Source organism: Lagenorhynchus albirostris, chromosome 2 (genome assembly GCF_949774975.1).
Source record: "Lagenorhynchus albirostris chromosome 2, mLagAlb1.1, whole genome shotgun sequence".
NCBI classification, from domain to species: domain Eukaryota; kingdom Metazoa; phylum Chordata; class Mammalia; order Artiodactyla; family Delphinidae; genus Lagenorhynchus; species Lagenorhynchus albirostris.
In genome coordinates this window covers 74,768,096-74,795,212 of record NC_083096.1, presented here as the reverse complement: position 1 = coordinate 74,795,212, position 27,117 = coordinate 74,768,096, and the positions used below count along the sequence as shown (strand labels likewise).

The 27,117-nt window shown below is 41.1% G+C and overlaps 1 protein-coding gene across 6 annotated transcripts in view; it reads left to right on the top strand.

Annotated features, from left to right (window-relative positions):
• Nucleotides 1-27,117, top strand: part of TDRD10 (tudor domain containing 10) — a 97,226-nt gene that overhangs the window by 64,201 nt on the left and 5,908 nt on the right. For all 6 annotated transcript variants that reach the window (XM_060137742.1, XM_060137727.1, XM_060137759.1 and 3 more), the window contains one exon: nt 26,542-26,584. In XM_060137742.1, coding sequence (XP_059993725.1) covers nt 26,542-26,584 — 43 coding nt within the window. The remainder of the gene's footprint in view (nt 1-26,541; nt 26,585-27,117) is intronic.

The window sequence follows — 27,117 nt, the reverse complement described above, 5'->3', positions numbered from 1 at the left end:
AGGCTCCGGACATGCAGGCTCAGCGGCCATGGTTCACGGGCCCAGCCGCTCCACGGCATGTGGGATCTTCCCGGACCGGGGCACGAACCCGTGTCCCCTGCATCGGCAGGTGGACTCTCAACCACTGCACCACCAGGGAAGCCCAGACAAAAGTTTTAAAACAAAGTTTTTTAAAATTTAGTAAACAAAGCCACAATTATATGTCAGTTACATCTCAGGGGGGAAAACAAGAAGCATAAAAAAACAAAGCTACAATAGAAGGGATCAGTAAAGTCAAAATTTCATTCTTTAAAGAGATTAATGAAACAGAAAAACCTTTGGAATGATTAATCAAGAAAAAAGGAGAAAAGGGCATAGGTAAACATTAGTAATAAAAAGATCATAACTATAGATGTAGCAGATAATAAAATATAAGCTAATACGGTAATAAACTTGAAAACTTAGAAGAAATGGACACATTTCTTAAAGTATATCATTTTCAAAACTAATAAAAAAACTGCTAGTCCTATATCTGTAAAGCAGTTGAATCAAAGTTTAGAATCTTCTTATAAAGAAAACACCAAGCCCAGATGGTTTTATAGGCAAATTTTACTGAATTTTCAAGGAACAGAAAATTCTAATATTATATAAATTCTTCTAAAGAATAAATGAGATACTTGCTAGTTCATTCTATGAGGCCAATATAACCCTGATATCAAATCAGACAGGAGAGCATAAGAGAGAAAAATTGCAGGCTGGTTTCACTCACATGAATACACATGCAATGTTTCTAAACAAAATATTGGCAAAATGAAGTCAATATTGGCTAATGAAGATAGTATTATACATCATGGCAGTTGCATTTTTTTTCTAGAAATGCAGAAGTAGCTTAATATTAGATAAATGATAAATCAGGAGTTCCCTGGTGGCCTAGTGGTTAGTATTCTGGGCTTTCACTGCCAAAGCCTGGGTTCAGTTCCTGGTCAGGGAACAGAGATCCCACAAGCCATATGGTGCAGCCAAAAAAAAAAAAGAAAGAAAGAAAACAAGAATGAAAAACGATAAATCTTTCACTACATTAACAGATTAAAGAGTGAACACCATATGATCGTCTTAAATAGGCACAGCAAAAGCATTTGATAAAATTCACTACTAATTTATGATTTAAAAAATAAAGTTTCTTAGCAGCTAGAAATAGAAGGTTATTCTTAACCTGATAAAGGCAATCTCCCAAAACTCTACAGAAAATAATATTTTAATAGAAAAACATTATAAGCATTCTCTTTAAAAATAAGAACAAGACAAGGATATACTGGAAGTCTAGTTTTATCTAGTGAGGAAAGGAAAATCATAAATATTGGAACAGGGTAAATGAAGCTCATTATTTACAGATGATGTTTCTTTACATAGAAAAACTTAAATAATATGTAAATTATTAGAAATAACATTTTAACAAGGTAGCTGGATATATATCAGGTATATAAAAATCAATTTAATTTATATTTCCATGAATAAACAACAAAATAACTTTAAAAATATACCATTTATAAGAGCAGTTTTAGGGCTTCCCTGGTGGCGCAGTGGTTGGGAGTCCGCCTGCCGATGCAGGGGACGCTGGTTCGTGCTCCAGTCCGGGAGGATCCCGCAGGCCGCGGAGCCTGCACGTCCAGAGCCTGTGCTCCGCAACGGGAGAGGCCGCGGCAGTGAGAGGCCCGCGTATGGCAAAAATAAAAACCCAAAACAAACAAACAAACAAAAAAAGCAAACAGCAGTTTTAAAAATTAAGGTACCTAGGAATAAATCCAGTGAAAGGTGCTCATGCCCTATCTGGGGGAAATAATTTAGCTTTATTGAAAGTCTTTAAGGAATTCTAAAATAGGAAAAGTTTCATGTTCATGGATAGGAAGATAATAAGAGTTATTTAAGAGTCATTCTCCCAAAATTAATCTTTTGATTCTGTATAATTTCAATAAAAATTCCCACAGGCTGATTCTAAAATTTATATGGACCAAAAGTCTATGAATATTTAAGACATTTCTTCCTGAAAATAAAGATGGGAGGCCTTGCCCTACAAGAAGACGTTGTACTATTGGCCTAGGGTTGGACAGTTTGACCAATAAAATACAATAGAAAGCCCCTAAAGGAGGCTTATGCAAATGCAGAAACTACTAACTATTCTGGTAGAGTTGTACATCTCTGGTGAAAGGATGGACACTTTAGTTATTGAATCTGGACAATTGCTTATTCATGTAGAAAAATACGAAATTATATCCCTGCCTTACCTCATGCACAGAAATAAACTCTAGGGCTTCCATGGTGGCGCAGTGGTTAAGAATCTGCCTGCCAATGCAGGGAACACGGGTTTGGGCCCTGGTCCGGGAAGATCCCACATGCCGCAGAGCAAATAAGCCCATGTGCCACAACTACTGAGCCTGCTCTCTAGAGCCCGCAAGCCATAACTACTGAAGCCCATGCGCTTAGAGCTGGTGGTCTGCAATAAGAGAAGCCACCGCAATGAGAAACCTGCGCAATGCAACGAAGAGTAGCCCCCGCTCACCGCAACTAGAGAAAAGTCCGTGCGCAGCAACAAAGACCCAACACAGCCAAAAATAAAATAAATAAATAAAATTTTAAAAAAAATAAAAAATAAACTCTAGATGGACTAGAGACTTAATGTGAAAGACAAAACTTTAAAACTTTTAGGAAAAAATGTACAAGAATATCTTTAGGACCTCAGAGTAGAATAAGACTTGTTAAGGCATAAAGAGTTAACTGGAAAAAAAAAAAAAAGATAGGTGGATGAATTAAAATTATGAATTTATCTTCTTTGAAAGATAACATAAAGGAAGATAAATTCAAGCCAAAAACTGGGAGAAGATATTTGCCATAATATAACTAACCAGGAAAGGGGTCAGCAAACTTTGGCCAGTGGCCCTCTGCCTGCTTTTATGCTGCTAGCACGATAAGAACTTTTTTTTTCTTTCAATTAAACTTTTCTTTTTGAGATAATTGTAGATTCACATGCAGTTACTTGTAAAAAACAATACTGTACCCTTTGTCCAGTTCCCCCAATGGTAACATCTTACAAAACAATTTCACAACCAGGGTATTAACGTTGATACAGTTACGATACAGAGCGTTTCCATCACCACCACAAGTATCCTTCCTGTTGCCTTTTTATAGCCACACCCATTTCCCTCCCATCCCCATCCCCACCTTAGCCCCTGGAGCAATTAATCTGTTCTCTATTTATTTAATTTCAAGAATGTTATATGAATGAAATAATATAGTATATAACCTTTTGGGATTGGCTTTTTTCAATCAACATAATTTTTGGAGATTCATCCAGGTGTTGTTGCATATACTAATAGTTTATTCCTTTTTCTTTAAGATGTTGGGGGTAGGAGTTTATTAATTAATTAATTTATTTTTGCTGTGTTGGGTCTTCGTTTCTATGCAAGGGCTTTCTCTAGTTGTGGCAAGCGGGGGCCACTCTTCATCATGGTGCGCGGGCCTCTCACTATGGTGGCCTCTCTTGTTGCAGAGCACAGGCTCCAGATGCACAGGCTCAGTAGTTGCGGCTCATGGGCCTAGTTGCTCCGCGGCATGTGGGATCCTTCCAGACCAGGGCTCGAACCCGTGTCCCCTGCATTAGCAGGCAGATTCTCAACCACTGCACCACCAGGGAAGCCCTAGTTTATTCCTTTTTAATGCTGAGTAGTATTACATGGTATGGATGTACTGCAGTTTGCTTAACCATTTACCCATTGAAGGATATCTACATTGTTTCTGGTTTTTGACTGTTACAAATAAAGTTGCTATAAATATACATGTATGGAGTTGGTGTGTTTCTCTGGGATAAATGCCCAAAATTAAAATTGCTGAGTGGTATGGTCATTGCATGTTTACTTTTTTAAGAAACAGCCAAACTGTTTTCAGAGTGGCTGTACCATTTTACATTCCTGCTAGGAATGTATGAGGAGTTCTCTGCATCCCCTCCAGGATTTGGTGTTGTCACTTTTTTTGGCCACACCCCTCGGCATGTGGTATCTTAGTTCCCTGACCAGAGATTGAACTGTGCCCCCTGCATTGGAGGCGTGGGATCTTAACCACTGGATCACCAGAGAAGTCCCTTGGTATTGTCACTTTTTAATTTTAACCACTCTGATAGGTATATAATGATATTATGGTTTTAATTTGCATTTCCCTAATGTTGAACACCTTTTCATGTGCTTATTTACTATTTGTATATCCTCTTTGGTGAAATATCTCTTTCTTTCTTTTGCCCATTTTCTAATTGGATTTTTTTTTTTTTGCCATTGAGTTTTGAGAGTTCTTTGTGCATTCTAGATACCAGTCCTTTGTTGGATACATGGTTTGCAAATGTTTTCTCCTACTCTGTAGCTTGTTTTTTTTTCATTTTCTTAACAGGGTTTTTTTCAGAGCAGTGAAGTCCAGTTTATCAATTTTTCCTTTTATGAATGACGCTCTTGTTGTCAGGTCTAAGAACTTTTTGGCCAGTCCTAGGTCTCAAAGAATTTATCTTGTATTTTAAAAAGTTATATAGCGGGCTTCCTTGGTGGCGCAGTGGTTGAGAATCCGCCTGCCGATGCAGGGGACACGGGTTCGTGCCCCGTGCCGGGAAGATCCCACATGCCGCGGAGCGGCTGGGCCCGTGAGCCATGGCCGCTGAGCCTGTGGGTCCAGAGCCTGTGCTCCGCAGCGGGAGAGGCCACAACACTGAGAGGCCCGCGTACTGCAAAAAAAAAAAAAAAAATCAGTTGGACATATTTGTGTGGATTCATTTCTGGGTCCTCAGTTTTGTTTCACTGATTACATGTCTATGCCTCCTGCTATCTCAGTTACTGTAGCTATAAAAAGTATTGAAATTGGGTAGAGTGATTCCTCCAACTTTATTGTTTTTCAATATTGTTTTAGCTGTTCTATTTCTTTTGCCTTTGTATATATAGATTTTAGAATAGTTTTATCTATACCTACCAAAATTTTGACTGGAATTTTGCTAGCAATTGCATTAGACCTATATGTCAGTTTAAGGAGAATTGATATCTTTATTATATGTTGGGTCTTCCAGTCCATGAACACAGTATAAATTTCCATTGATTTAGACCTTCTTTGATTTCTTTAATCAACATTGTATAGTTTTCAGCATACATTAGGTCCTAATATATTTTATTAGATTTATACTTAAGTATTTCATTTTATTTGAGTGATTATAAGTCACACTGTAGTTTTGGTTTCTGTGTCTCCTTGTTCATTGGTAGTGTATAGAAATACGATTGATTTTTGTATATTTATCTTGTATTCTGTTACTTTGCTGAACTTACTAGTGATAGGAATTTGTTTTTTTTCTTTTCTTTTTTGTAGATTTCTTAGGATTTTCTGTGTAGACAATAATGTCATTTGTAAATAGGGCCAGTTTTATTTTTTCTTTTCTGATCTATACGTCTTCTGTTTCTTTTTCTCAGTACTGGCTAGGTTTCCAGCACTATGTTGAATTAGAGTAGTGAGTGGACATCCTTGCCTTATCCTTTTAGTGTAGAAAGCATTCAGTCTTTCACAATAAAGTATGATATTATCATAGGTTTTTGGATGGATGTTCTTTATTAAGTTGAGGAAGTTCTCCTCTATTCCTGTTTTTCTGAGAGGTTTTTTTTTTTTATCATGAATCATTGTATTAATTTCTTAGGATTGCTATCACAAAGTACCACAAACTGGGCTGCTTAGAACAACAGAAAATGATCATCTCACAGTTCTGGAGGCTAGAAGTCCAAAATCAAGGCGTCAGCAAGGCAAAGTTCCCTCTGAAACCTGTAGGGGAATTATTCCTTGCCTCTTCCTAGCTTCCAGTGGTTTGCCAACAATCTTTGGTGTTCTTTGGCTTATAGATGTGTCACTCCAATCTTCTGTCTTCACATAACATTCTCCATGTGTGTCTTCATATTGTCTTCCCTCTGTGTCTGGCTCCGTGTCCAAATTTCCTCTTTTTATAAGGAAACACTCATATTGGATTAGGACCCACCCTAGTGACTGTTTTACCTTGCTTACCTCTATAAAGACCCTGTTTCCAAATAAGGTCGCATTCTGAGGCACTGGGGTTTAGGCATTCAACATACATTTTTTGAAGGGGGGAGATAATTCAACTTATAACAGATATTGAATTTTGTCAAATGCTTTTTTCTGTATTGAATGATATGATCATGTGATGTTTTTTCTTTAGCCTGTTAATATGGATTACCTTGATTGATTTTTCAAATATTGAACCAACCTTGCATTCTTGGAATAAACCCCACTTGGTCATGGTGTATAATTATTTTTATATATTGCTGAATTCTATTTGCTAATACTTTGTTAAGGACTTTTGCATCTATTTTCATGAAAGATATTGATCTGTAGGTTTTTTGTTTTTTGTGGTACTCTCTTTGGTTTTAGTATCATGGTAATACTATCCCTATAAAATGAATTGGGGAGTGTTCCCTCCTTTTGGAAAAGACTATATAGAACTGTGTTAAGTTTTCTTAAATGTTTGGTAGAATTCTCCAGTGAAACCATCTGGGCCTGGAGATTTTCTTTCTTGCTTGCTTGCTTTCTTTCCTTTCTTTTCTTTCTTGCTCTCTTCCTCTCTCTCTCTCTCTCTCTCTCTCTCTCTCTCTCTCTCTCTCCCCCTCCCTCTCTTTCTCTCTTTCCTTCCTTCCTTCCTTCCTTCCTTCCTTCCTTCCTTCCTTCCTTCCTTCTTTCCTTTCCTTTCCTTTCCTTTCTTTCTTTTCTTTCTTTCCTGTGCTGCATGGCTTGTGGGATCTCAGGTCTCAGGTCCCCAACCAGGGATTGAACCTGGGCCCCCGACCGTGACAGCGCCGAGTCCTAACCACTGACCTGACCACCAAGGAATTCCCGAGATTTTTTTAATGGAAGAGTTCAATTTCTTTAACAGTAATGGGGCTCTTCAAATCATCTATTTCAGATTGGGTGAGTTTTGATAGTTTATAGTTTTTGAGGAAGTGGTACATTTTGTCTGAGTTGTCAAACTTCTTGTTTGAAATTTATGTTTGTATTTATGTGTAGAGTTGTTCTTGGTATTCCCTTGCTATCTTTTTGATATCTGTGAGGTCTGTAGTGATAGCCCATTTTGCTCCTGATACTGGCAATTCCTGTCTTCCCTTTTTCTTTTCATTCTTGCTGGATGTTTATCAATTTTGTTGATCCTTTCAAAGAACCAGCTCTTTGTTTTATTGATTTTTCTCTATTTTTTTTTCAATTTCATTGATTTCTGCTCTTAGTTGCTTTCTTTGTTCTGTTTTCTTTGGCTTTTAGCTTTTCTTCTTTTTATTCCCCCCTTAGCATCAAAGCTGAAATCATTCATTTGTAACTATTTTATTTCCTAATATAGGCTTTTAGTGCTATAAATTTCTCTTTAAGTGTACTTGCATTCCACAGATTTTGATATTTTTCAGTTTCATTTTTGTTATGTCTTTATTGAGTTCAAAATATTTTCTAATTTTCCTTTTGATTTCTTCATTGTGTGGAGTTTTCTTGAAGTGTGTTATTTGGTTTCCAAATATTTGGATATTTCCACATATTTTCAGTTATTGATTTCTAATTTAATTCTTTTGTGGTTAGTGAGCATACTTCATATGATTTGAATCCTTTTACACTTACTGAGACTTATTTCATGGCCCAGGATATAGTCTGTCTTGGTATATGTTGTATGGGCACTTGTAAAGATGTGTATTCTGCTGTTATTGGGTGGGGTGTCCTGTACATGTTGACTGGATCCTGTTGGTCGATGGTATTGTTCAGTTCTATATCCTTGCTGATTTTCTGACTAGTTGTTCTGTCAGTTATTAAAAGGGGTGTTGAAGTCTCCAATTATAATTGTGGATTTGTGTAGTTCTCCTTTCAATTCTGTTAGTTTTTGCATTTTACATTTTGCAGCTCTGTTGTTTGGTGCATATACATTTAGGATTACTATGTGTTCTTGGTGGAATGATGCTTCTATAATTACATAATATCCCTTTCTGTAATTTTTCTCTTAGTGATTTTTCTTTGATGTTTATTTTATCTGATAGTAATATAACCATGTCCTTTGATTATGTTTGCATGCCTCTTATCGTTGTACTTTAAACCCAACTATGTCATTATATTTGAAGCGAGCTTTTTGTGGACAGCATCTAGTTGGGTCACTTTTTTTTTTTTTTTGCGGTACGCGGGCCTCTCACTGTTGTGGCCTCTCCCGTTGAGGAGCACAGGCTCCGGACGTGCAGGCTCTGGATGTGCAGGCTCAGCGGCCATGGCTCACGGGCCCAGCCGCTCCATGGCATGTGGGATCCTCCCGGACCGGGGCATGAACCCGTGTCCCCTGCATCGGCAGGCGGACTCTCAACCACTGCGCCACCAGGGAAGCCCTTGAGTTTATTTTTGTGTATGGTGTTAGGAAGTGTTCTAATTTCATTCTTTTACATGCAGCTGTCCAGTTTTCCCAGCAGCACTTAGAGAAGAGACTGTCTTTTCTCCATTGTGTATCCTTGCCTCCTTTGTCATAGATTAGTTGAACATAGGTGCATGGGTTTATCTCTGGGCTTTCTATCCTGTTCCACTGATCTGTATTTCTGTTTTTGTGCCAGTACCATATTGTCTTGATTACTGTAGCTTTCTAGTATAGTCTGAAGTCAGGGAGCCTGATTCCTCCAGCTCCATTTTTTTCCCTCAAGACTGCTTTGGCTATTTGGGGTCTTTTGTGTCTCCATACAAATTTTAAGATTTTTTGTTCTAGTTCTGTAAAAAAAAAAAATGCCACTGGTAATTTGGTAGGCATTGCATTGAATCTGTAGATTGCTTTGGGTAGTATAGTCATTTTCACAATATTGATTCTTCCCATCCAAGAACACAGTATATCGCTCCATCTGTTTGTGTCATCTTTGATTTCTTTCATCAGTGTCTTACACTTTTCCGAGTACAGGTCTTTTACCTCCTTAGGTAGGTTTATTCCTAGATATTTTATTCTTTTTGTTGCAATGGTGAATGGGATTGTTTCCTTAATTTCTCTTTCTGATCTTTCATCGTTAGTGCATAGGAATGCAAGAGATTTCTGTGCATTAATTTTGTATCCTGGAACTTTACCAAATTCATTGATTAGCTCTAGTATTTTTCTTTTTTTTTTTTTTTTTCAAATATTTATTTATTTATTTTTGGCAGCATCTGGTCGTTGTTGCTGTGCTGGGCTTTCTCTAGTTGTGGCAAGCGGGGGCTACTCTTTGTTGCAGTGCGCAGGCTTCTCATTGTGGTGGCTTCTCTTGTTGCAGAGCACGGGCTCTAGGGCACACAGGCTTCAGTAGTTGTGGCACACGGGCTTAGTTGCTTCTCGGCATGTGGGATCTTCCCACACCAGGGCTTGAACCCGTGTCTCCTGCATTGGCAGGCAGATTCTTAACCACTGTGCCACCAGGGAAGCCCAGCTCTAGTAGTTTTCTGGTGGCATCTTTAGGATTCTCTATGTACAATATCATGTCATCTGCAAACAGTGTTAGTTTTACTTCTTTTCCAGTTTGTATTCTTTTATTTCTTTTTCTTCTCTGATTGCCATGGCTAGGACTTGCAAAACTATGTTGAATAATAGTGGCGAGAGTGGCCATCCTTGTCTTTTTCCTGATCTTAGAGGAAATGCTTTCAGTTTTTCACCATTGAGAATGATATTTGCTGTGGATTTGTCGTATATGGCCTTTATTATGTTGAGGTAGTTTCCCTCTATGTCCACTTTCTGGAGGGTTTTTATCATAAATGGGTGTTGACTTTTGTCAGAAGCTTTTTCTGCATCTATTGAGATGATCATATGGTTTTTATTCTTCAATTTGTTAATATGGTGTATCACATTGATTGAATTGTGTATATTGAAGAATCCTTGCATCCCTGGGATAAATCCCACTTGATCATGGTGTATGAACCTTTTAATGTGTTGTTGGATTCTGTTTGCTAGTATTTTGTTGAGGATTTTTGCATCTATATTCGTCAGTGATATTGGTCTGTAGTTTTCTTTTTTTGTAGTATATCTGTCTGGTTTTGGTATCAGGGTGATGGTGGCCTCATAGAATGAGTTTGGGAGTGTTCCTTCCTCTGCAATTTTTTGGAAGAGTTTGAGAAGGATGGGTGTTAGCTCTTCTCTAAATGTTTGTTTGTTTTTTTTTTTTCCATTGAACCATTTACTTTATTTATTTATTTTTTGACATCTTTATTGGGGTATAATTGCTTTACAATGGTGTGTTAGTTTCTGCTTTATAACAAAGTGAATCAGTTATACATATACATATGTTCCCATATCTCTTCCCTTTTGCGTCTCCCTCCCTCCTACCCTCCCTATCCCACCCCTCTAGGTGGTCACAAAGCACCGAGCTGATCTCCCTGTGCTATGCGGCTGCTTCCCACTAGCTATCTACCTTACGTTTGGTAGTGTATTTATGTCCATGTCTCTCTCTTGCTTTGTCACAGCTCACCCTTCCCCCTCCCCATATCCTCAAGTCCGTTCTCCAGTAGGTCTGTGTCTTTATTCCTGTCTTACCCCTAGGTTCTTCATGACATTTTTTTTTCTTAAATTCCATATACATGTGTTAGCATACGGTATTTGTCTTTCCCTTTCTGACTTACTTCACTCTGTATGACAGACTCTAGGTCTATCCACCTCATTACAAATAGCTCAATTTCGTTTCTTTTTATGGCTGAGTAATATTCCATTGTATATATGTGCCACATCTTCTTTATCCATTCATCCGATGATGGGCACTTAGGTTGTTTCCATCTCCGGGCTATTGTAAATAGAGCTGCAATGAACATTTTGGTACATGACTCTTTTTGAATTATGGTTTTCTCAGGGTATATGCCCAGTAGTGGGATTGCTGGGTCATATGGTAGTTCTATTTGTAGTTTTTTAAGGAACCTCCATACTGTTCTCCACAGTGGCTGTACCAGTTCACATTCCCACCAGAAGTGCAGGAGTGTTCCCTTTTCTTCACACCCTCTCCAGCATTTATTGTTTCTAGATTTTTTGATGATGGCCATTCTGACTGGTGTGAGATGATATCTCATTGTAGTTTTGATTTGCATTTCTCTAATGATTAATGATGTTGAGCATTCTTTCATGTGTTTGTTGGCAGTCTGTATATCTTCTTTGGAGAAATGTCTATTTAGGTCTTCTGCCCATTTTTGGATTGGGTTGTTTGTTTTTTTGTTATTGAGCTGCATGAGCTGCTTGTAAATTTTGGAGATTAATCCTTTGTCAGTTGTTTCATTTGCAAATAATTTCTCCCATTCTGAGGGTTGTCTTTTGGTCTTGTTTGTGGTTTCCTTCGCTGTGCAAAAGCTTTGAAGTTTCATTAGGTCCCATTTGTTTATTTTTGTTTTTATTTCCATTTCTCTAGGAGGTGGGTCAAAAAGGATCTTGCTGTGATTTATGTCATAGAGTGTTCTGCCTATGTCTTCCTCTAAGAGTTTGATAGTTTCTGGCCTTACATTTAGGTCTTTAATCCATTTTGAGCTTATTTTTGTGTATGGTGTTAGGGAGTGATTTAATCTCATACTTTTACATGTACCTGTCCAGTTTTCCCAGCACCACTTATTGAAGAGGATGTCCTTTCTCCACTGTACATTCCTGCCTCCTTTATCAAAGATAAGGTGACCATATGTGCGTGGGTTTATCTCTGGGCTTTCTATCTGTTCCATTGATCTATCTTTCTGGTTTTGTGCCAGTACCATACTGTCTTGATTACTGTAGCTTTGTAGTATAGCCTGAAGTCAGGGAACCTGATTTCTCCAGCTCCGTTTTTCATTCTCAAGATTGCTTTGGCTATTAGGGTCTTTTGTGTTTCCATACAAATTGTGAAATTTTGTGTTCTAGTTCTGTGAAAAATGCCAGTGGTAGTTTGATAGGGATTGCTTTGAATCTGTAGATTGCTTTGGGTAGTAGAGTCATTTTCACAATGTTGATTCTTCCAATCCAAGAACATGGTATATCTCTCCATCTATTTGTATCATCTTTAATTTCTTTCATCAGCATCTTATAATTTTCTGCATACAGGTCTTTTATCTCCTTAGGTAGGTTTATTCCTAGATATTTTATTCTTTTTGATGCAGTGGTAAATGGGAGTGTTTTCTTGATTTCACTTTCAGGTTTTTCATCATTAGTGTATAGGAATGCCAGAGATTTCTGTGCATTAATTTTGTATCCTGCAGCTTTACCAAATTCATTGATTAGCTCTAGTAGTTTTCTGGTAGCATCTTTAGGATTCTTTATGTATAGTAGCATGTTATCTGCAAACAGTGACAGCGTTACTTCTTCTTTTCCGATTTGGATTCCTTTTATTTCCTTTTCTTCTCTGATTGCTGTGGCTAAAACTTCCAAAACTATGTTGAATAAGAGCGGTGAGAGTGGCCAACCTTATCTTGTTCCTGATCTTAGTGGAAATGCTTTCAGTTTTTCACCATTGAGGATGATGTTGGCTGTGGGTTTGTCATATATGGCCTTTATTATGTTGAGAAAAGTTCCCTCTATGCCTACTTTCTGCAGGGTTTTTATCATAAATGGGTGTTGAATTTTGTCAAAAGCTTTCTCTGCATCTATTGAGATGATCATATGGTTTTTCTCCTTCAATTTGTTAATATGGTTTATCACGTTGATTGATTTGCGTATATTGAAGAATCCTTGCATTCCTGGAATAAACCCCACTTGATCATGGTGTATGATCCTTTTAATGTGCTATTGGATTCTGTTTGCTAGTATTTTGTTGAGGATTTTTGCATCTATGTTCATCAGTGATATTGGTCTGTAGTTTTCTTTCTTTGTGACATCCTTGTCTGGTTTTGGTATCAAGGTGATGGTGGCCTCGTAGAATGAATTTGGGAGTGTTCCTCCCTCTGCTATATTTTGGAAGAGTTTGAGAAGGATAGGTGATAGCTCTTCTCTAAATATTTGATAGAATTTGCCTGTGAAGCCATCTGGTCCTGAGCTTTTGTTTGTTGGAAGATTTTTAATCACAGTTTCAATTTCAGTGCTTGTGATTGGTCTGTTCATATTTTCTATTTCTTCCTGATTCAGTCTTGGCAGGTTGTGCATTTCTAAGAATTTGTCCATTTCTTCCAGGTTGTCCATTTTATTGGCATAGAGTTGCTTGTAGTAATCTCTCATGATCTTTTGTATTTCTGCAGTGTCTGTTGTTACTTCTCCGTTTTCATTTCTAATTCTATTGATTTGAGTCTTCTCCCTTTTTTTCTTGATGAGTCTGGCTAATGGTTTATCTATTTTGCTTATCTTCTCAAAGAACCAGCTTTTAGTTTTATTGATCTTTGCTGTCGTTTCCTTCATTTCTTTTTCATTTATTACTGATTTGATTTTTATGATTTCTTTTCTTCTGCTAACTTTGGGGTTTTTTGTTCTTCTTTCTCTAATTGCTTTAGGTGCAAGTTTAGGTTGTTTATTCGAGATGTTTCCTGTTTCTTAAGGTGGGCTTGTATTGCTATAAACTTCCCTTTTAGAACTGCTTTTGCTGCATCCCATAGGTTTTGGGTCGTCGTGTCTCCATTGTCATTTGTTTCTAGGTATTTTTTATTTCCTCTTTGATTTCTTCAGTGATCACTTCATTATTAAGTAGTGTATTGTTTAGCCTCCATGTGTTTGTATTTTTTACAGATCTTTTCCTGTAATTGATATCTAGTCTCATAGCGTTGTGGTCGGAAAGGATACTTGATACAATTTCAGTTTTCTTAAATTTACCAAGACTTGATTTGTGACCCAAGATATGATCTGTCCTGGAGAATGTTCCATAAGCACTTGAGAAAAATGTGTATTCTATTGTTTTTGGATGAAGTGTCCTATAAATATCAATTAAGTCCGTCTTGTTTAATGTATCATTTAAAGCTTGTGTTTCCTTATTTATTTTCATTTTGGATGATCTGTCCATTGGTGAAAGTGGGGTGTTAAAGTCCCCTACTATGAATGTGTTACTGTCGATTTCCCCTTTTATGGCTGTTAGTATTTGCCTTATGTATTGAGGTGCTCCTATGTTGGGTGTATAAATATTTACAATTGTTATATCTTCTTCTTGGATCGATCCCTTGATCATTATATAGTGTCCTTCTTTGTCTCTTGTAATAGTCTTTATTTTAAAGTCTATTTTGTCTGATATGAGAATTGCTACTCCAGCTTTCTTTTGGTTTCCATTTGCATGGAATATATTTTTCCATCCCCTTACTTTCAGTCTGTATGTGTCTCTAGGTCTGAAGTGGGTCTCTTGTAGACAGCATATATATGGGTCTTGTTTTTGTATCCATTCAGCCAATCTGTGTCTTGGTGGGAGCATTTAGTCCATTTACATTTAAGGTAATTATCGATATGTATGTTCCTATTCCCATTTTCTTAATTGTTTTGGGTTCAGTATTGTAGGTCTTTTCCTTCTCTTGTGTTTCTTGCCTAGAGAAGTTCCTTTATCATTTGTTGTAAAGCTGGTTTGGTGGTGCTGAACTCTCTCAACATTTGCTTGTCTGTAAAGGTTTTAATTTCTCCATCAAATCTGAATGAGATTCTTGCTGGGTAGAGTAATCTTGGTTGCAGGTTTTTCTCCTTCATCACTTTAAATATGTCCTGCCACTCCCTTCTGGCTTGCAGAGTTTCTGCTGAGAGATCAGCTGTTAACCTTATGGGGATTCCCTTGTGTGTTATTTGTTGTTTTTCCCTTGCTGCTTTTAATATGCTTTCTTTGTATTTAATTTTTGACAGTTTGATTAATATGTGTCTTGGCATATTTCTCCTTGGATTTATCCTGTATGGGACTCTCTGTGCTTTCTGGACTTGATTAACTATTTCCTTTCCCATATTAGGGAAGTTTTCAACTATAATCTCTTCAAATATTTTCTCAGTCCGTTTCCTTTTCTGTTCTTCTTCTGGGACCCTTATAATTCGAATGTTGGTGAGTTTAATGTTGTCCCAGAGGTCTCTGAGACTGTCCTCAGTTCTTTTTATTCTTTTTTCTTTATTCTGCTCTGCAGTAGGTATTTCCACTATTTTATCTTCCAGGTCAGTTATCCGTTCTTCTGTCTCAGTTATTCTGCTATTGATCCCATCTAGAGTATTTTTCATTTCATTTATTGTGTTGTTCATCGTTGTTTGTTTCATCTTAGTTCTTCTAGGTCCTTGTTAAATGTTTCTTGCATTTTGTCTATTCTATTTCCAAGATTTTGGATCATCTTTACTGTCATTATTCTCAATTCTTTTTCAGGTAGACTGCCTATTTCCTCTTCATTTTTTAGGTCTGGTGGGTTTTTATCTTGCTCCTTCATCTGCGGTGTGTTTTTCTGTCTTCTCATTTTGCTTATCTTACTGTGTTTGGGGTCTCCTTTTTGCAGGCTGCAAGTTCATAGTTCCCGTTGTTTTTGGTGTCTGTCCCCAGTGGCTAAGGTTGGTTCAGTGGGTTGTGTAGGCTTTCTGGTGGAGGGGACTAGTGCCTGTGTTCTGGTGGATGAGGCTGGATCTTGTCTCTCTGGTGGGCAGGTCCACGTCTGGTGGTGTGTTTTGGGGTGTCTGTGGACTTATTATGATTTTAGGCAGCGTCTCTGCTAATGGGTGGGGTTATGTTCCTGTTTTGCTAGTTGTTTGACATCTGGTGTCCAGCACTGTAGCTTGCTGGTCGTTGAGTGAAGCTGGGTGCTGGCGTTGAGATGGAGATCTCTGGGAGATTTTCACCGTTTGATATTATGTGGAGCTGGGAGGTGTCTTGTTGACCAGTGTCCTGAAGTTGGCTTTCCCACCTCAGAGGTACAGCACTGACTCCTGGCTGCAGCACCAAGAGCCTTTCATCCACATGGCTCAGAATAAAAGGGAGAAAAAGTAGAGAGAAAGAATTAGTAGAAGTAGGAAGAAAGAAAGAAAGAAAGAAGGAAGAAAAGAAGGAAAGGAGGAAAGAAAGGAAAGAAACAGGAAGGAGGGAGGGAGGGAGGGACGGTGGGAGGAAGGAAGGAAGGAGGGAAGGAAGGAAAAAAGAAAGAGAAAGAAGATAAAGTAAAATAAAATAGAGTAAATTATAATAAAGTTATCAAATTAAAAAATAGTTATTAAGAAAAAAATTTAAAAAAAAAAGACGGATAGAACCTTAGGACAAATGGTGGAAGCAAAGCTATACAGACAAAATCTCACACAGAAGCATACACATACACACTCACAAAAAGAGGAAAAGGGGGAAAAAATCATAAATCTTGCTCTCAAAGTCCACCTCCTCAATTTGGGATGATTCGTTGTCTATTCATGTATTCCACAGATGCAGGGTACATCAAGTTGATTGTGGAGCTTTAATCCGCTGCTTCTGAGGCTGCTGGGAGAGATTTCCCTTTCTCTTCTTTGTTCTCACAGCTCCCAGATTTGGCCCCACCTCTGCGTGTAGGTCGCTGGAGGGCGTCTGTTTTTCCGCTCAGACAGGACGGGGTTAAAGGAGCCGCTGATTCGGGGGCTCTGGCTCACTCAGGCCGGGGGGGAGGGAGGGGCATGGAGTGCGGGGCGAGCCTGCGGCGGCAGAGGCCGGCATGACGTTGCACCAGCCTGAGGCTCGCCGTGCGTTCTCCCGGGGAAGTTGTCCCTGGATCCCGGGAACCCGGCAGTGGCGGGCTGCACAGGCTCCCCGGAAAGGAGGTGTGGATAGTGACCTGTGCTCGCATAGAGGCTTTTTGGCGGCGGCAGCAGCAGCCTTAGCGTCTCCTGCCCATCTCTGGGGTCCGCGCTTTTAGCCGCGGCTCACGCGCGTCTCTGGAGCTCCTTTAAGCAGCGCTCTTAATCCCCTCTCCTCGCGCACCAGGAAACAAAGAGGGAAGAAAAAGTCTGTTGCCTCTTCGGCAGCTCCAGACCTTTTCCCGGACTCCCTCCCGGCACCCCCCCCCCCCGTGGTGCACTAACCCGTTCAGGCTGTGTTCACGCCGCCAACCCGTCCTCTCCCTGCGCTCCGACCAAAGCCCGAGCCTTAGCTCGCAGCCCTGCCCGCCCCAGCGGGTGAGCAGACAAGCCTCTCGGGCTGGTGAGTGCCGGTCAGCACCGATCCTCTGTGCGGGGAATCTCCCCGCTTTGCCCTCCGCACGCCTGTTGCTGTGCTCTCCTCCGCGGCCCCGAAGCTCCCCACCTCTGCCACCCGCAGTCTCTGCCCGCGAAGGGGCTTCCTAGCGTGTGGAAACTTTTCCTCCTTTACAGCTCCCTCCCACTGGTGCAGGTCCCGTCCCTATTCTTTTGTTTCTGTTTTTTCTTTTTTTCTTTTGCCCTACCCAGGTACGTGGTGGTGTGGGGGGTTCTTGCCTTTTGGGAGGTCTGAGGTCTTCTGCCAGCGTTCAGTAGGTGTTCTGTAGGAGTTGTTCCACGTGTAGATGTATTTCTGGTGTATCTGTGGGGAGGAAGGTGATCTCTGCGTCTTACTCTTCCGCCATCTTCCCCTCGTCCCTTCTCTAATTGTTTGATAGAATTCACTTGTGAAGCCATCTGGTCCTGGACTTTTGTTTGTTGGAAGATTTTTAATCACAGTTTCAATTTCATTACTTGTGATTGGTCTGTTCATATTTTCTATTTCTTCCTGGTTCGGTCTTGGAAGGTTATACCTTTCTAAGAATTTGTCCATTTCTTCCAGATTGTCCATTTTATTGGCATAGAGTTGCTTGTAATAGTGTCTTATGATGCTTTGTATTTCTGCAGTGTCCGTTGTAACTTCTCCTTTTTCATTTCTAATTTTAATTGATTTGAATCCTCTCCCTCTTTTTCTTGATGAGTCTGGCTAAAGGTTTATCTATTTTGTTTATCTTCTCAAAGAACCAGCTTTTAGTTTTATTGATCTTTGCTATTGTTTTCTTTGTTTCTATTTCATTTATTTCTGCTCTGATCTTTATGATTTCTTTCCTTCTACTAACTTTGGGTTTGTGTATTTTTCAATTGAAATATTTTTTTATAATTTATTTTACTGAAGTATAGTTGATTTACAATGTGTTAATTTCTACTGTGCAGCAAAATGAGTCACTTATACATATATGTACATTCTTTTTCATATTATTTTCCATTATGGTTTATCACAGGATACTGGATGTAGTTCCCTGTTCTATACAGTAGGACCTTGTTATCTATCCATTCTATATATAAAAGTTTGCATCTGCTAATCCCAAACTCCCAACCCATTAACTTTGGGTTTCGTTTGTTCTTCTTTCTCTAGTTCCTTTAGGTGTCAGTTTACATTGTTTGAGATTTTTCTTGTTTCTTGAAGTAGGCTTGTATTGCTATAAACTTCCCTCTTAGAACTGCTTTTGTTGCATCTCATAGGTTTTGGATCATCATGTTTTCATTGTAATTTTTCTCTAGGTATTTTTTGATTTCCTCTTTGATTTCTTCAGTGATCTCTTGGTTATTTAGTAACGTACTGTTTAGCCTCTATGTGTTTGTGTTTTTTACGTTTTTTTCCCCTGTAATTGATTTCTAATCTCCTAGTGTTGTGGTCGGAAAAGATGCTTGATATGATTTCAACTTCCTTAAATTTACTGAGGCTTGATTTGTGACCCGAGATGTGATCAGTCCTGGAAAATGTTCCTTGTGTACTTGAGAAGAAAGTGTAATCTGCTAATTTTGGATGGAATGTCCTATAAACATCAATTAAATCTATCTGATCTGTTGTGTCATTTAAAGCTTTTGTTTCCTTATTAATTTTCTGTCTGGATGATTTGTCCACTTGTGAAAGTGGGGTGTTTAAGTCCCCCACTATTATTGTGTTACTGTCGATTTCCTCTTTTATAGCTGTTAGCATTTGCCTTATGTATTGAGGTGCTCCTGTGTTGGGTGCATATATATTTATAATTGTTATATCTTCTTCTTGGATTGATCCCTTGATCATTACATAGTGTCCTTCCTTGTCTCTTGTAACATTCTTTATTTTAAAGTCTATTTTATCTGCTATGAGTATTGCTACTCCAGCTTTCTTTTGATTTCCATTTGCATGGAATATCTTTTTCCATCCCCTCACTTTCAGTCTGTATGTGTCCCTAGGTCTGAAGTGGGTCTCTTGTAGACAGCATATATATGTGTCTTGTCTTTGTATCCATTCAGTGAGCCTGTGTCTTTTGGTTGGAGCATTTAATCCATTCATGTTTAAGGTAATTATCGATACGTATGTTCCTATTCCCATTTTCTTAATTCTTATGGGTTTGTTTTTGTAGGTCCTTTTCTTCTCTTGTGTTTCTCACTTAGAGAAGTTTCTTTAGCATTTGTTGTAGAGCTGGTTTGGTGGTACTGAATTCTCTTAGCTTTTGCTTGTTTGTAAAGCTTGTGATTTCTCCGTCGAATCTGAATGAGATCCTTGCCAGGTAGAGTAATCTTGGTTGTACGTTCTCCCTTTCATCACTTTAAATATATGGTGCCACTCCCTTCTGGCTTGTAGAGTTTCTGCTGAGCAATCAGCTGTTAACCTTATGGGAGTTCCCCTGTATGTTATTTGTCGTTTTTCCCTTGTTGCTTTCAATAATTTTTCTTTGTTTTTAATTTTTGTCAATTTGATTACTATGTGTCTTGGCATGTTTCTCCTTGGGTTTATCCTGCCTGGGACTCTGTGCGCTTCCTGGACTTGGGTGCCTATTTCCTTTACCATGTTAGGGAAGTTTTCAACTATAATCTCTTCAGATATTTTCTCAGGTCCTTTCTCTCTCTCTTCTCCTTCTGGGACCCCTGTAATGCGAATGTTGTTGCATTTAATGTTGTCCCAGAGGTCTCTTAGGCTGTCTTCATTGCTTTTCATTCTTTTTTTTTTAGTGTGTTCCGTGGCAGTGAATTTCACCATTCTGTCTTCCAGGTCACTTATCCATTCTTCTGCCTCAGTTATTCTGCTATTGATTCCTTCTAGTGTACTTTTCATCTCAGTTATTGTATTGTTCATCCCTTTTGTTTGTTCTTTAATTCTTCTAGGTCTTTGTTAAACATTTCTTGCATCTTCTTGATCTTTGCCTCCATTCTTTTTCCGAGGTTCTGGATCATCTTCACTATCATTATTCTGAATTCTTTTTCTGGAAGATTGCCTATCTCCACTTCATTTAGTTGTTTTTCTGGGGTTTTATCTTGTTCCTTCATCTGTACAAAGTCCTCTGCCTTTTCATTTTGTCTGTCTTTTTGTGAAAGTAGTTTTCCTTCCACAGGCTGCAGAATTGTAGTTCTTCTTGCTTCTGCTGTAGTGTTTTTTAAGTGTATCTCTTTGTATACCTTTTTAAGTGGTTGCTCTACATGTTATATATACATAACATAGTCTATGCCTGTTGACTTTACTGGTTTGAGTTAAGTATAGAAACCCTATTTCTCTTTACCCTCCCCTGTTTATAATGTAATTTTAAAAAATATGTCCCTCTGTGTTCATTTAGAACCATATTGGACAGTTACAATTTTTATTTCAACTGTCAAACATAATTTAGAAAACTCATGAGAAGAAAACCTATTGTACTTACCCATATTTTTTCTTACCATGTTCTTTCTTACTTTCTGATGTTTCAAGGTTCCAGTAAAGTCAGCCACCTCTGAAGCTACTGGTTTTCACAGCTTTGCCTACTGTGGTAGAACTATCAGCCAAAGGACCAGAGAGTGGGAGAAGCTCCAGACTGACACACCTTAGTCTCATATTCTTATCCAAGGGCCTGTCGTTTTCTGTTGTTGTTGCTTTTTAACAGATACCCTGTTTTTTGTATGCTTCTGTTCAATGTCCAGAATACTGAAATGGTTGTTTTTGACAATTTTGTCAATTTTTATAATAGCTTTTGGGGGAGAGGATTTATCAATCGAAATATTTTGTAGTAGAATTGTTTTAGAGAAGAGTAAAGGTCAAATGAGAGGATCAGTGGTGCAACATAAACATGCAGGAAGAGTTCAGGTCAACGTGGGAGAGAAAATATCAAATGATATAACAAAGTCTCCCAGGATTGAAGGATATGTTTTTAGTTTGAAAGCAACCATTGAGTACCTAGGATAATGACTGGGAAAATAAAAACCTACACCAAGACACATTATAGAAATATTTTAGAGTATTGGATAAAGCTTCAGAAAGAGAATCCACATTGAAGGGTATAGGATTGGAATGTGTCATTAAATTTTGTAGGAAGATAATGTCTAACCCCCAATCTGTTCTTAATTAAATTACTCTAGAATGAAGGTAGAATAAGGACTTGTTCACAAATGTAGGGTCTCAAAAAATGTATGTCCCATGTAGCTGCTCTCAGAAAGCTATGGAGGGATATGCACCAATACAATGAAGCAATAAGGCAAAAAAGTAAATGGAGGGGAAAAAAGGAGCAGTTAATTCCTGGAGAAGTTTGTATAAGGATAAAAGTAATCATAATACATACCTTTTTTAATATTAAAATTAAAAATAATTATTTATTTATTTTAATTAATTATTTGGGCTGTGCCAGGTCTCAGTTTGTGGCACGTATGATCTTTGTTGCGGCGTGCACGTGGGATCTAGTTCCCCGGCCGGGGATTGAATCCGGGCCCCCTGCATTAGGAGCAAGGAGTCCTGCTCACTGGACCATCAGGGAAGTCCCATTAATGTTAAAATTAAAAAAAATTTTCATAGTATGTAACTTGATTCAGCAGCAATTGGTATTTATATAGTCACATAATAATGAGAACACTGGACAGTTTGAGCAGGGAGCGACATAACCAGATTTCACGAATGTACACTAAAAAATCAACTATTGAAGTATTACGTAAAATAAACCCCTTTTAGGTGTACAGTTTGATGAATTTTGACAAGTGTATGCAGCCATGTAACCACCATCACAATCAAATATAGACCGTTTCAGTCACCCAAAAGGTTCTCTTGTGCCCTATCCCAGCTTTGTGCCCCGCAGGCAGTGACTGACCTGTTTTCTATCACTTTAAATGAGATTTATCCTTTTTAGAGTTTGGTGTAAATGGAATCATGCCATATGTGCTTCTTTGTGTCTCGTTTCTTTCACTCAGCAGAATGCTATTGAGATTCATCCATGCGGTCGCACCATCAGCAATTCTTTTTTTAATGCTAAGTGGTGTTCTCTTGTATGGATGTGCCACCATTAGTTCATCTGTTCACCGAGATTTAGGTTTTAAAGGGACCCTGTGGAATAGACTCCAGGGGCCAGAGTGGAAGCAGAAGACCTGTCTCAGGTGGTCCAGGTAAGAGATGCAAGAGTCTGTTCCTCCAGCCCCAGTGCCATTCCCCAAACACACCAAGCACATCCCCACCTTAGGGCCTCAGGTGTTCCCAGCCGGAAGGCTCGTCTCCCAGGCGTCTGTGGGTTTGCCTTCTCACTTCATTTAGGCGTCTGTTCAGCCATCACTCCCTCCCCCACCCCTGCCCGCTTGTCCCCTCTCCTTGACTTGCGTTTCTTCTTTGCCCTTATGGTCATTGACCTTATACCTCTTCGTATACTTCTTGTCTGCTGCCCCCACCAAGAGTGTGAGCTTCATGGTGGCCGAGTCTAGAATGTACGCATTTTATAAATATGTGTGGAGTGACTCAGTGTGGCTCCCTGAGAGCAAGGTCTGTGCTGTCACCTGTGAAGTACAAGGTGTGGTACTGGGTGGCAGTCGAGGGTTAAAGCTGTAAGTATTAAATTTCCACGTGGATGTGCCTTTCAGGTGACTCCAGGTGCAGTTCCCCGGGTAGAGACAGGGCCTTAAAAGTGATGGCCAGGGTGACCACAGTGGGCCAGGGGTGTGGCAGTGAGCAGTCTCAGGGAGGCCACCACTTTTCTGAGTGTCATGTGAGGCCTGTGACCCCCACCCCCCAGTAATGGTTGGAGAGTTTCTCCCTGGTGTGCAGGGGAACCGGATGGGACCCTCCCCCAACCCCGTCCCCAGAAGCCTTCTGGCCACTGACCTTTGTGTACCCTGTGTGTTCTCTCCCACTGCTGGGACTCACCAGCATGATTCTGGACCAGGCCACCTCTTGGAACGCTTGACCAGCTGGTAGTAATGTCCCAGAACAAAGTAACGAGAGCATTAACAGCTGTGGATGGATTGGGCGTAGAGTAACTGCTTACAGCAACAGTAGAACCTAATCACAGTCTGCTGGTGTGGCAGCTGCTGAGGTGCCGCCTCGATCTCTGTAGCTTCCAGGTGGCCACTTCCGCGCTGCAGACATCCTGAAATGTGAGGTTCTGCTGTGGTGGTGGAATGATAATTGTGTAGATTTTCCTCTGAAACTTAATTTCACAAACTGGCAAAACAGGCTTGTTATATTTATCTCTTAAATCATTAGGGAATCATAATTAGACCCCAAATGGTTTTAAATGTTTCTGTATTAATAATAATTTTTAGCCTGAAACCACCGCTAATAATTGGTTCTTGGGATTGGTATTTGGAACTGTCTTAGGAGATTCTAAATAAAAAGGCACCTTCTGTGCTTGGCTAGAGGACAGTTTTTTTTTTTGTTTTTTGTTTTTTTTTGCGGTACGTGGGCGTCTCACTGTTGTGGCCTCTCCCGTTTTGGAGCACAGGCTCCGGACGCGCAGGCTCAGCAGCCATGGCTCATGGGCCCAGCTGCTACGCAGCATGTGGGATCTTCCCGGACCGGGGCACGAACCCGTGTCCCCTGCATCGGCAGGCGGACTCTCAACTGCTGCGCCACCAGGGAAGCCCTAGAGGACAGTTTTTAACAGTCACTTTGCTTTGTTGTAGGTAAACAGCAGGGGCAGAATGGTTTAGCGTGGAGATTTGATCTGGGCCCCATCGGTGGACAGTGGTAGTTCACTCACGGAGGGCTCACTCTGCGGGCTGTGTTCTGATCGCTTTGCTGTGTGAACCTGTTTAAATACAGCAGTAGGTCCTGCTACTCTCCCATCCTGCAGGTGGGGGCACCAAGTAACCAGGCCAAAGTTAAGGAGCCAGTCAGTTCTGGAACCAGGATTGGAGCCCAGTCTGACTCCAGAACCTGTACTTTTAACCTCTCTTATACTGCTTCCATTTATTGAGCACCTATTTCATGTCAGTGTCCTGAACAGATACTGGTCCAACTAAATCCTCACATCAGGTGTGATTCGTGGTATTGAAGAGGAAGCCAAGGCTTAGATTAAGAATTTGCCCCGGTTCATTTCTCCTCTCTCCCTCCTTTCTTCTCTTTTTCTTCTCTCTGTCACATATATTTACTAAGAGCTTAATATGTATCAGACACTGTTCTGGGCTCTGGGGTTACCTCAGCAATGAAGGTAATTGTCAAAAGACAGATGTGATTCACATTCTCATAATGTTTAAATTCCAGTGGAAAGACACATATAGTGAACCAATAAATAAGTGAATACATAAGAAAATGCCCCCCCAAAAAAAAGAGAGAGAGAGAGAAAAAGAAAATGTCAAATAGCGTTACCAACCAGGGTTCTTGGCATCGTTAATCAATACAAATTGATAATGGGCCAGACAAGAAGTTCACGCAAGGTGTTATTGGGGCCCCTCCTGCAGCAGCGGGGGGGAGTGAAAACAAGCAACAGGTTCCCTTGCCGGTTCCCCGAGGCAGGGAGAGCTGGTTCGTGTATGGGGTGAGGGGAGGGGTGTGTCCAGCGCTCGGGCCAGAGGGGTGCTTAGGAGGTCTGCCCACCCCTTCGGTGGTGGTGTGTGCGGGGGGCTTGCGCAGGACCCTGCTTTTGCTCCCGGCTCTTCAGAAATGGCAGTTGGGTTTTGGGTTTTCCGTGTTTTTTGTATCTCTGCCCCGACTGCACATGCACGCAGGTATTTTTAGTCCCTAATAGTTTCCTTGTATTTCATTGCTTGAGGAGACGTGTGTCCAGGTACAAGCACAGCAGCAAAGGGTCCCAGGGCCCAGCCTGTCTCAGTAGCAAGTACCAGACAGAGAACTGAAATAAGGTGATGTGATAGAGAGGAGAGGCGTCACTTAGATGGTTCTTAGGGAGTCCTCTTTGTGAGGAAGTGACCTCTCAGCTGAGCTCTGGATGACAAGTCAGCCTACCATGGGTAAGACCAGGGAAAGAACATTCCAGACAGAGGGGCCACCTACAAATGCCTCAGAGTGTGACATGGGGGGAAAAGGGGTAAGTGGGCAGAGAAGAGGGCAGTGGGAAGGAGGGTAGATCATGGCGGCCTTGGTGAGCCCACCTGGAGACTTGGAGTTTTATTTGTAAGCACAGTGGGAAGGTGTTGGAAGGTTTTACTCAGGTGAGTGATGTGATCTGATTTTGGTGTGTAAGAGGTTGTGTTGTCTTCTGGGTGGGGACTGGATTCCAGGAGGCTGTGTGGCAGCGTCTTTGGACGTGGTTGTTGCGGTCCTGGTAAGAGATGGTGATGGCTAGTATTGGGGTGGTGGAGATGGAGAGAGAGGAGTATGTGGGTTTGGGTGTGTTTTGGAGGAAGAGACGGCTTAACTTGCTGATGAATTTGATGCAGAGCTAGAAAGAGAGCTGAATTTGGCCTGAGCCGCTAGGCTTACTAAAATGGAGAAAGCCGAGGTGAGGCAGCTGGCGGAGGGTCCGTTTTAGACATGCTGAGTTTGTGTACCTCTTGGTTGGCCTGTCAAGGAGGCATCTCTATGAGGCCTGACTGGAAGGAGACAGGACTCTAGACACCCCTTTCAGTGAAGGGAGCAGAGAAAGGTGGTCGCCAGAGGGGCTGGGGGGCGAGGCAGGGTCTTTGCAAACATGGATAATGGAGCATGTTTGTTTCCTGGTGGGAGGTGTCCACTGGGAGAGAGACGGCAGTAGAGGAGAAGGGGCGTGGCTGCAGGGGTGTTGCCCTCCAGAAGGTGAGACAGTGCCAGCCCCAGAGCCAGCCCCTTCTGAGAAGGTAACAGAGGGATGGCAGGGAGGGCGGGGCTGGGGGGCGGTGGTTTGGGTGGTGAGAGGATGAGGGGCCTCCCATCCAGTTGCTTCCAGTTTTCTCCTGATGAAGAGGCAGGTTCATAGGGTGGGCAGAGGGTGGGAGTATGGAGGGTTTGAAGAGAGGAGGGGGTGAGGTGTTCTCTCACCAGGGGCTTACCATGGGATTGTGGCATGTCCATTTGAGAACAGTGGCCGCATGTGTTCTCAGGTAGCGGTCAGCGGGGAGTGGGGTAAGCAGCGAAGCGGCAGGCGTGCAGATCCGTGGGTGTAACCAGGGTGGGGGATTTTCCAGGTGTGGACGGTGGAGCAAGGGAAGCCAGCGTGGGTTGAGGGCTGCAGGATTGTAGTCTTTCTGTCTCCACCCAGTCCTGCTGCCCGAGTAACCATTTCCACCTCTTTCTCCCCTAAGAAGTGCCCGCAGGGGCCTCCCGGGCTAAGCAGTGCTGGGCTTCTGCGCCTCTAGGTACCGACCAGCACCCCCGGCAGCACCTCCCTCCCTCCTCCCTTCCTGTTCCGTGAACCTCTTGTCTTTGGTTGACTCAGGACCTCCCCGAGAGAAAGGAGAAAGTGGAGGAAGCCCCAAAAGTTAGCTGAAGCCTGTGTCTGCACAGGGGCTGTTGCTGCGCTGTCTCCAGATCTGCTTGGAGAGACGCAACATGTAAACCAGTGAAACGAATACTACTGTGCCTGAGTGGTACCTTTTCTTTTTCTCTCTAGGGTTTGGAGAAGACCTCTGGTCAAGGATTTGCTAGAACCACTGGTGAGATCCTGAGCTGCCATCTGTTCCCAGGACATGTCTTTGCAGCTCCTGATTCACTTCTCCCAGCCTCCCTTCCAGCTTTGTCCCACGCTGACCCCTCAGTGTAGGAAATAGCCCTTTTTATTCCTCTAGGATGCTTTCTTTTAATTAATTAACTTATTTATTTATTTTTATTTTTTGGGGGGCTGCATTGGGTCTTCATAGCTGCACGAGGGCTTTCTCTAGTTGCAGTGCACAGGCTTCTCATTGCGGTGGCTTCTCTTGCTGCGGAGCACGGGCTCTAGGCACATGGGCTTCAATAGTTGTGGCTCGCGGGCTCTAGAGCGCAGGCTCAGTAGTTGTGGCGCACAGGCTTAGTTGCTCCGCGGCATGTGGGATCTTCCCGGACCAGGGGTTGAACCCGTGTCCCCTTCATTGGCAGGCGGGTTCTTAACCACTGCGCCACCAGGGAAGCCTCCTTAGGATGCTTTCTTGATTAAAGAATGTCATCCAGCAAACCCTCCCCATCCAGCTGAGGATGTGGAGGCCGAGAC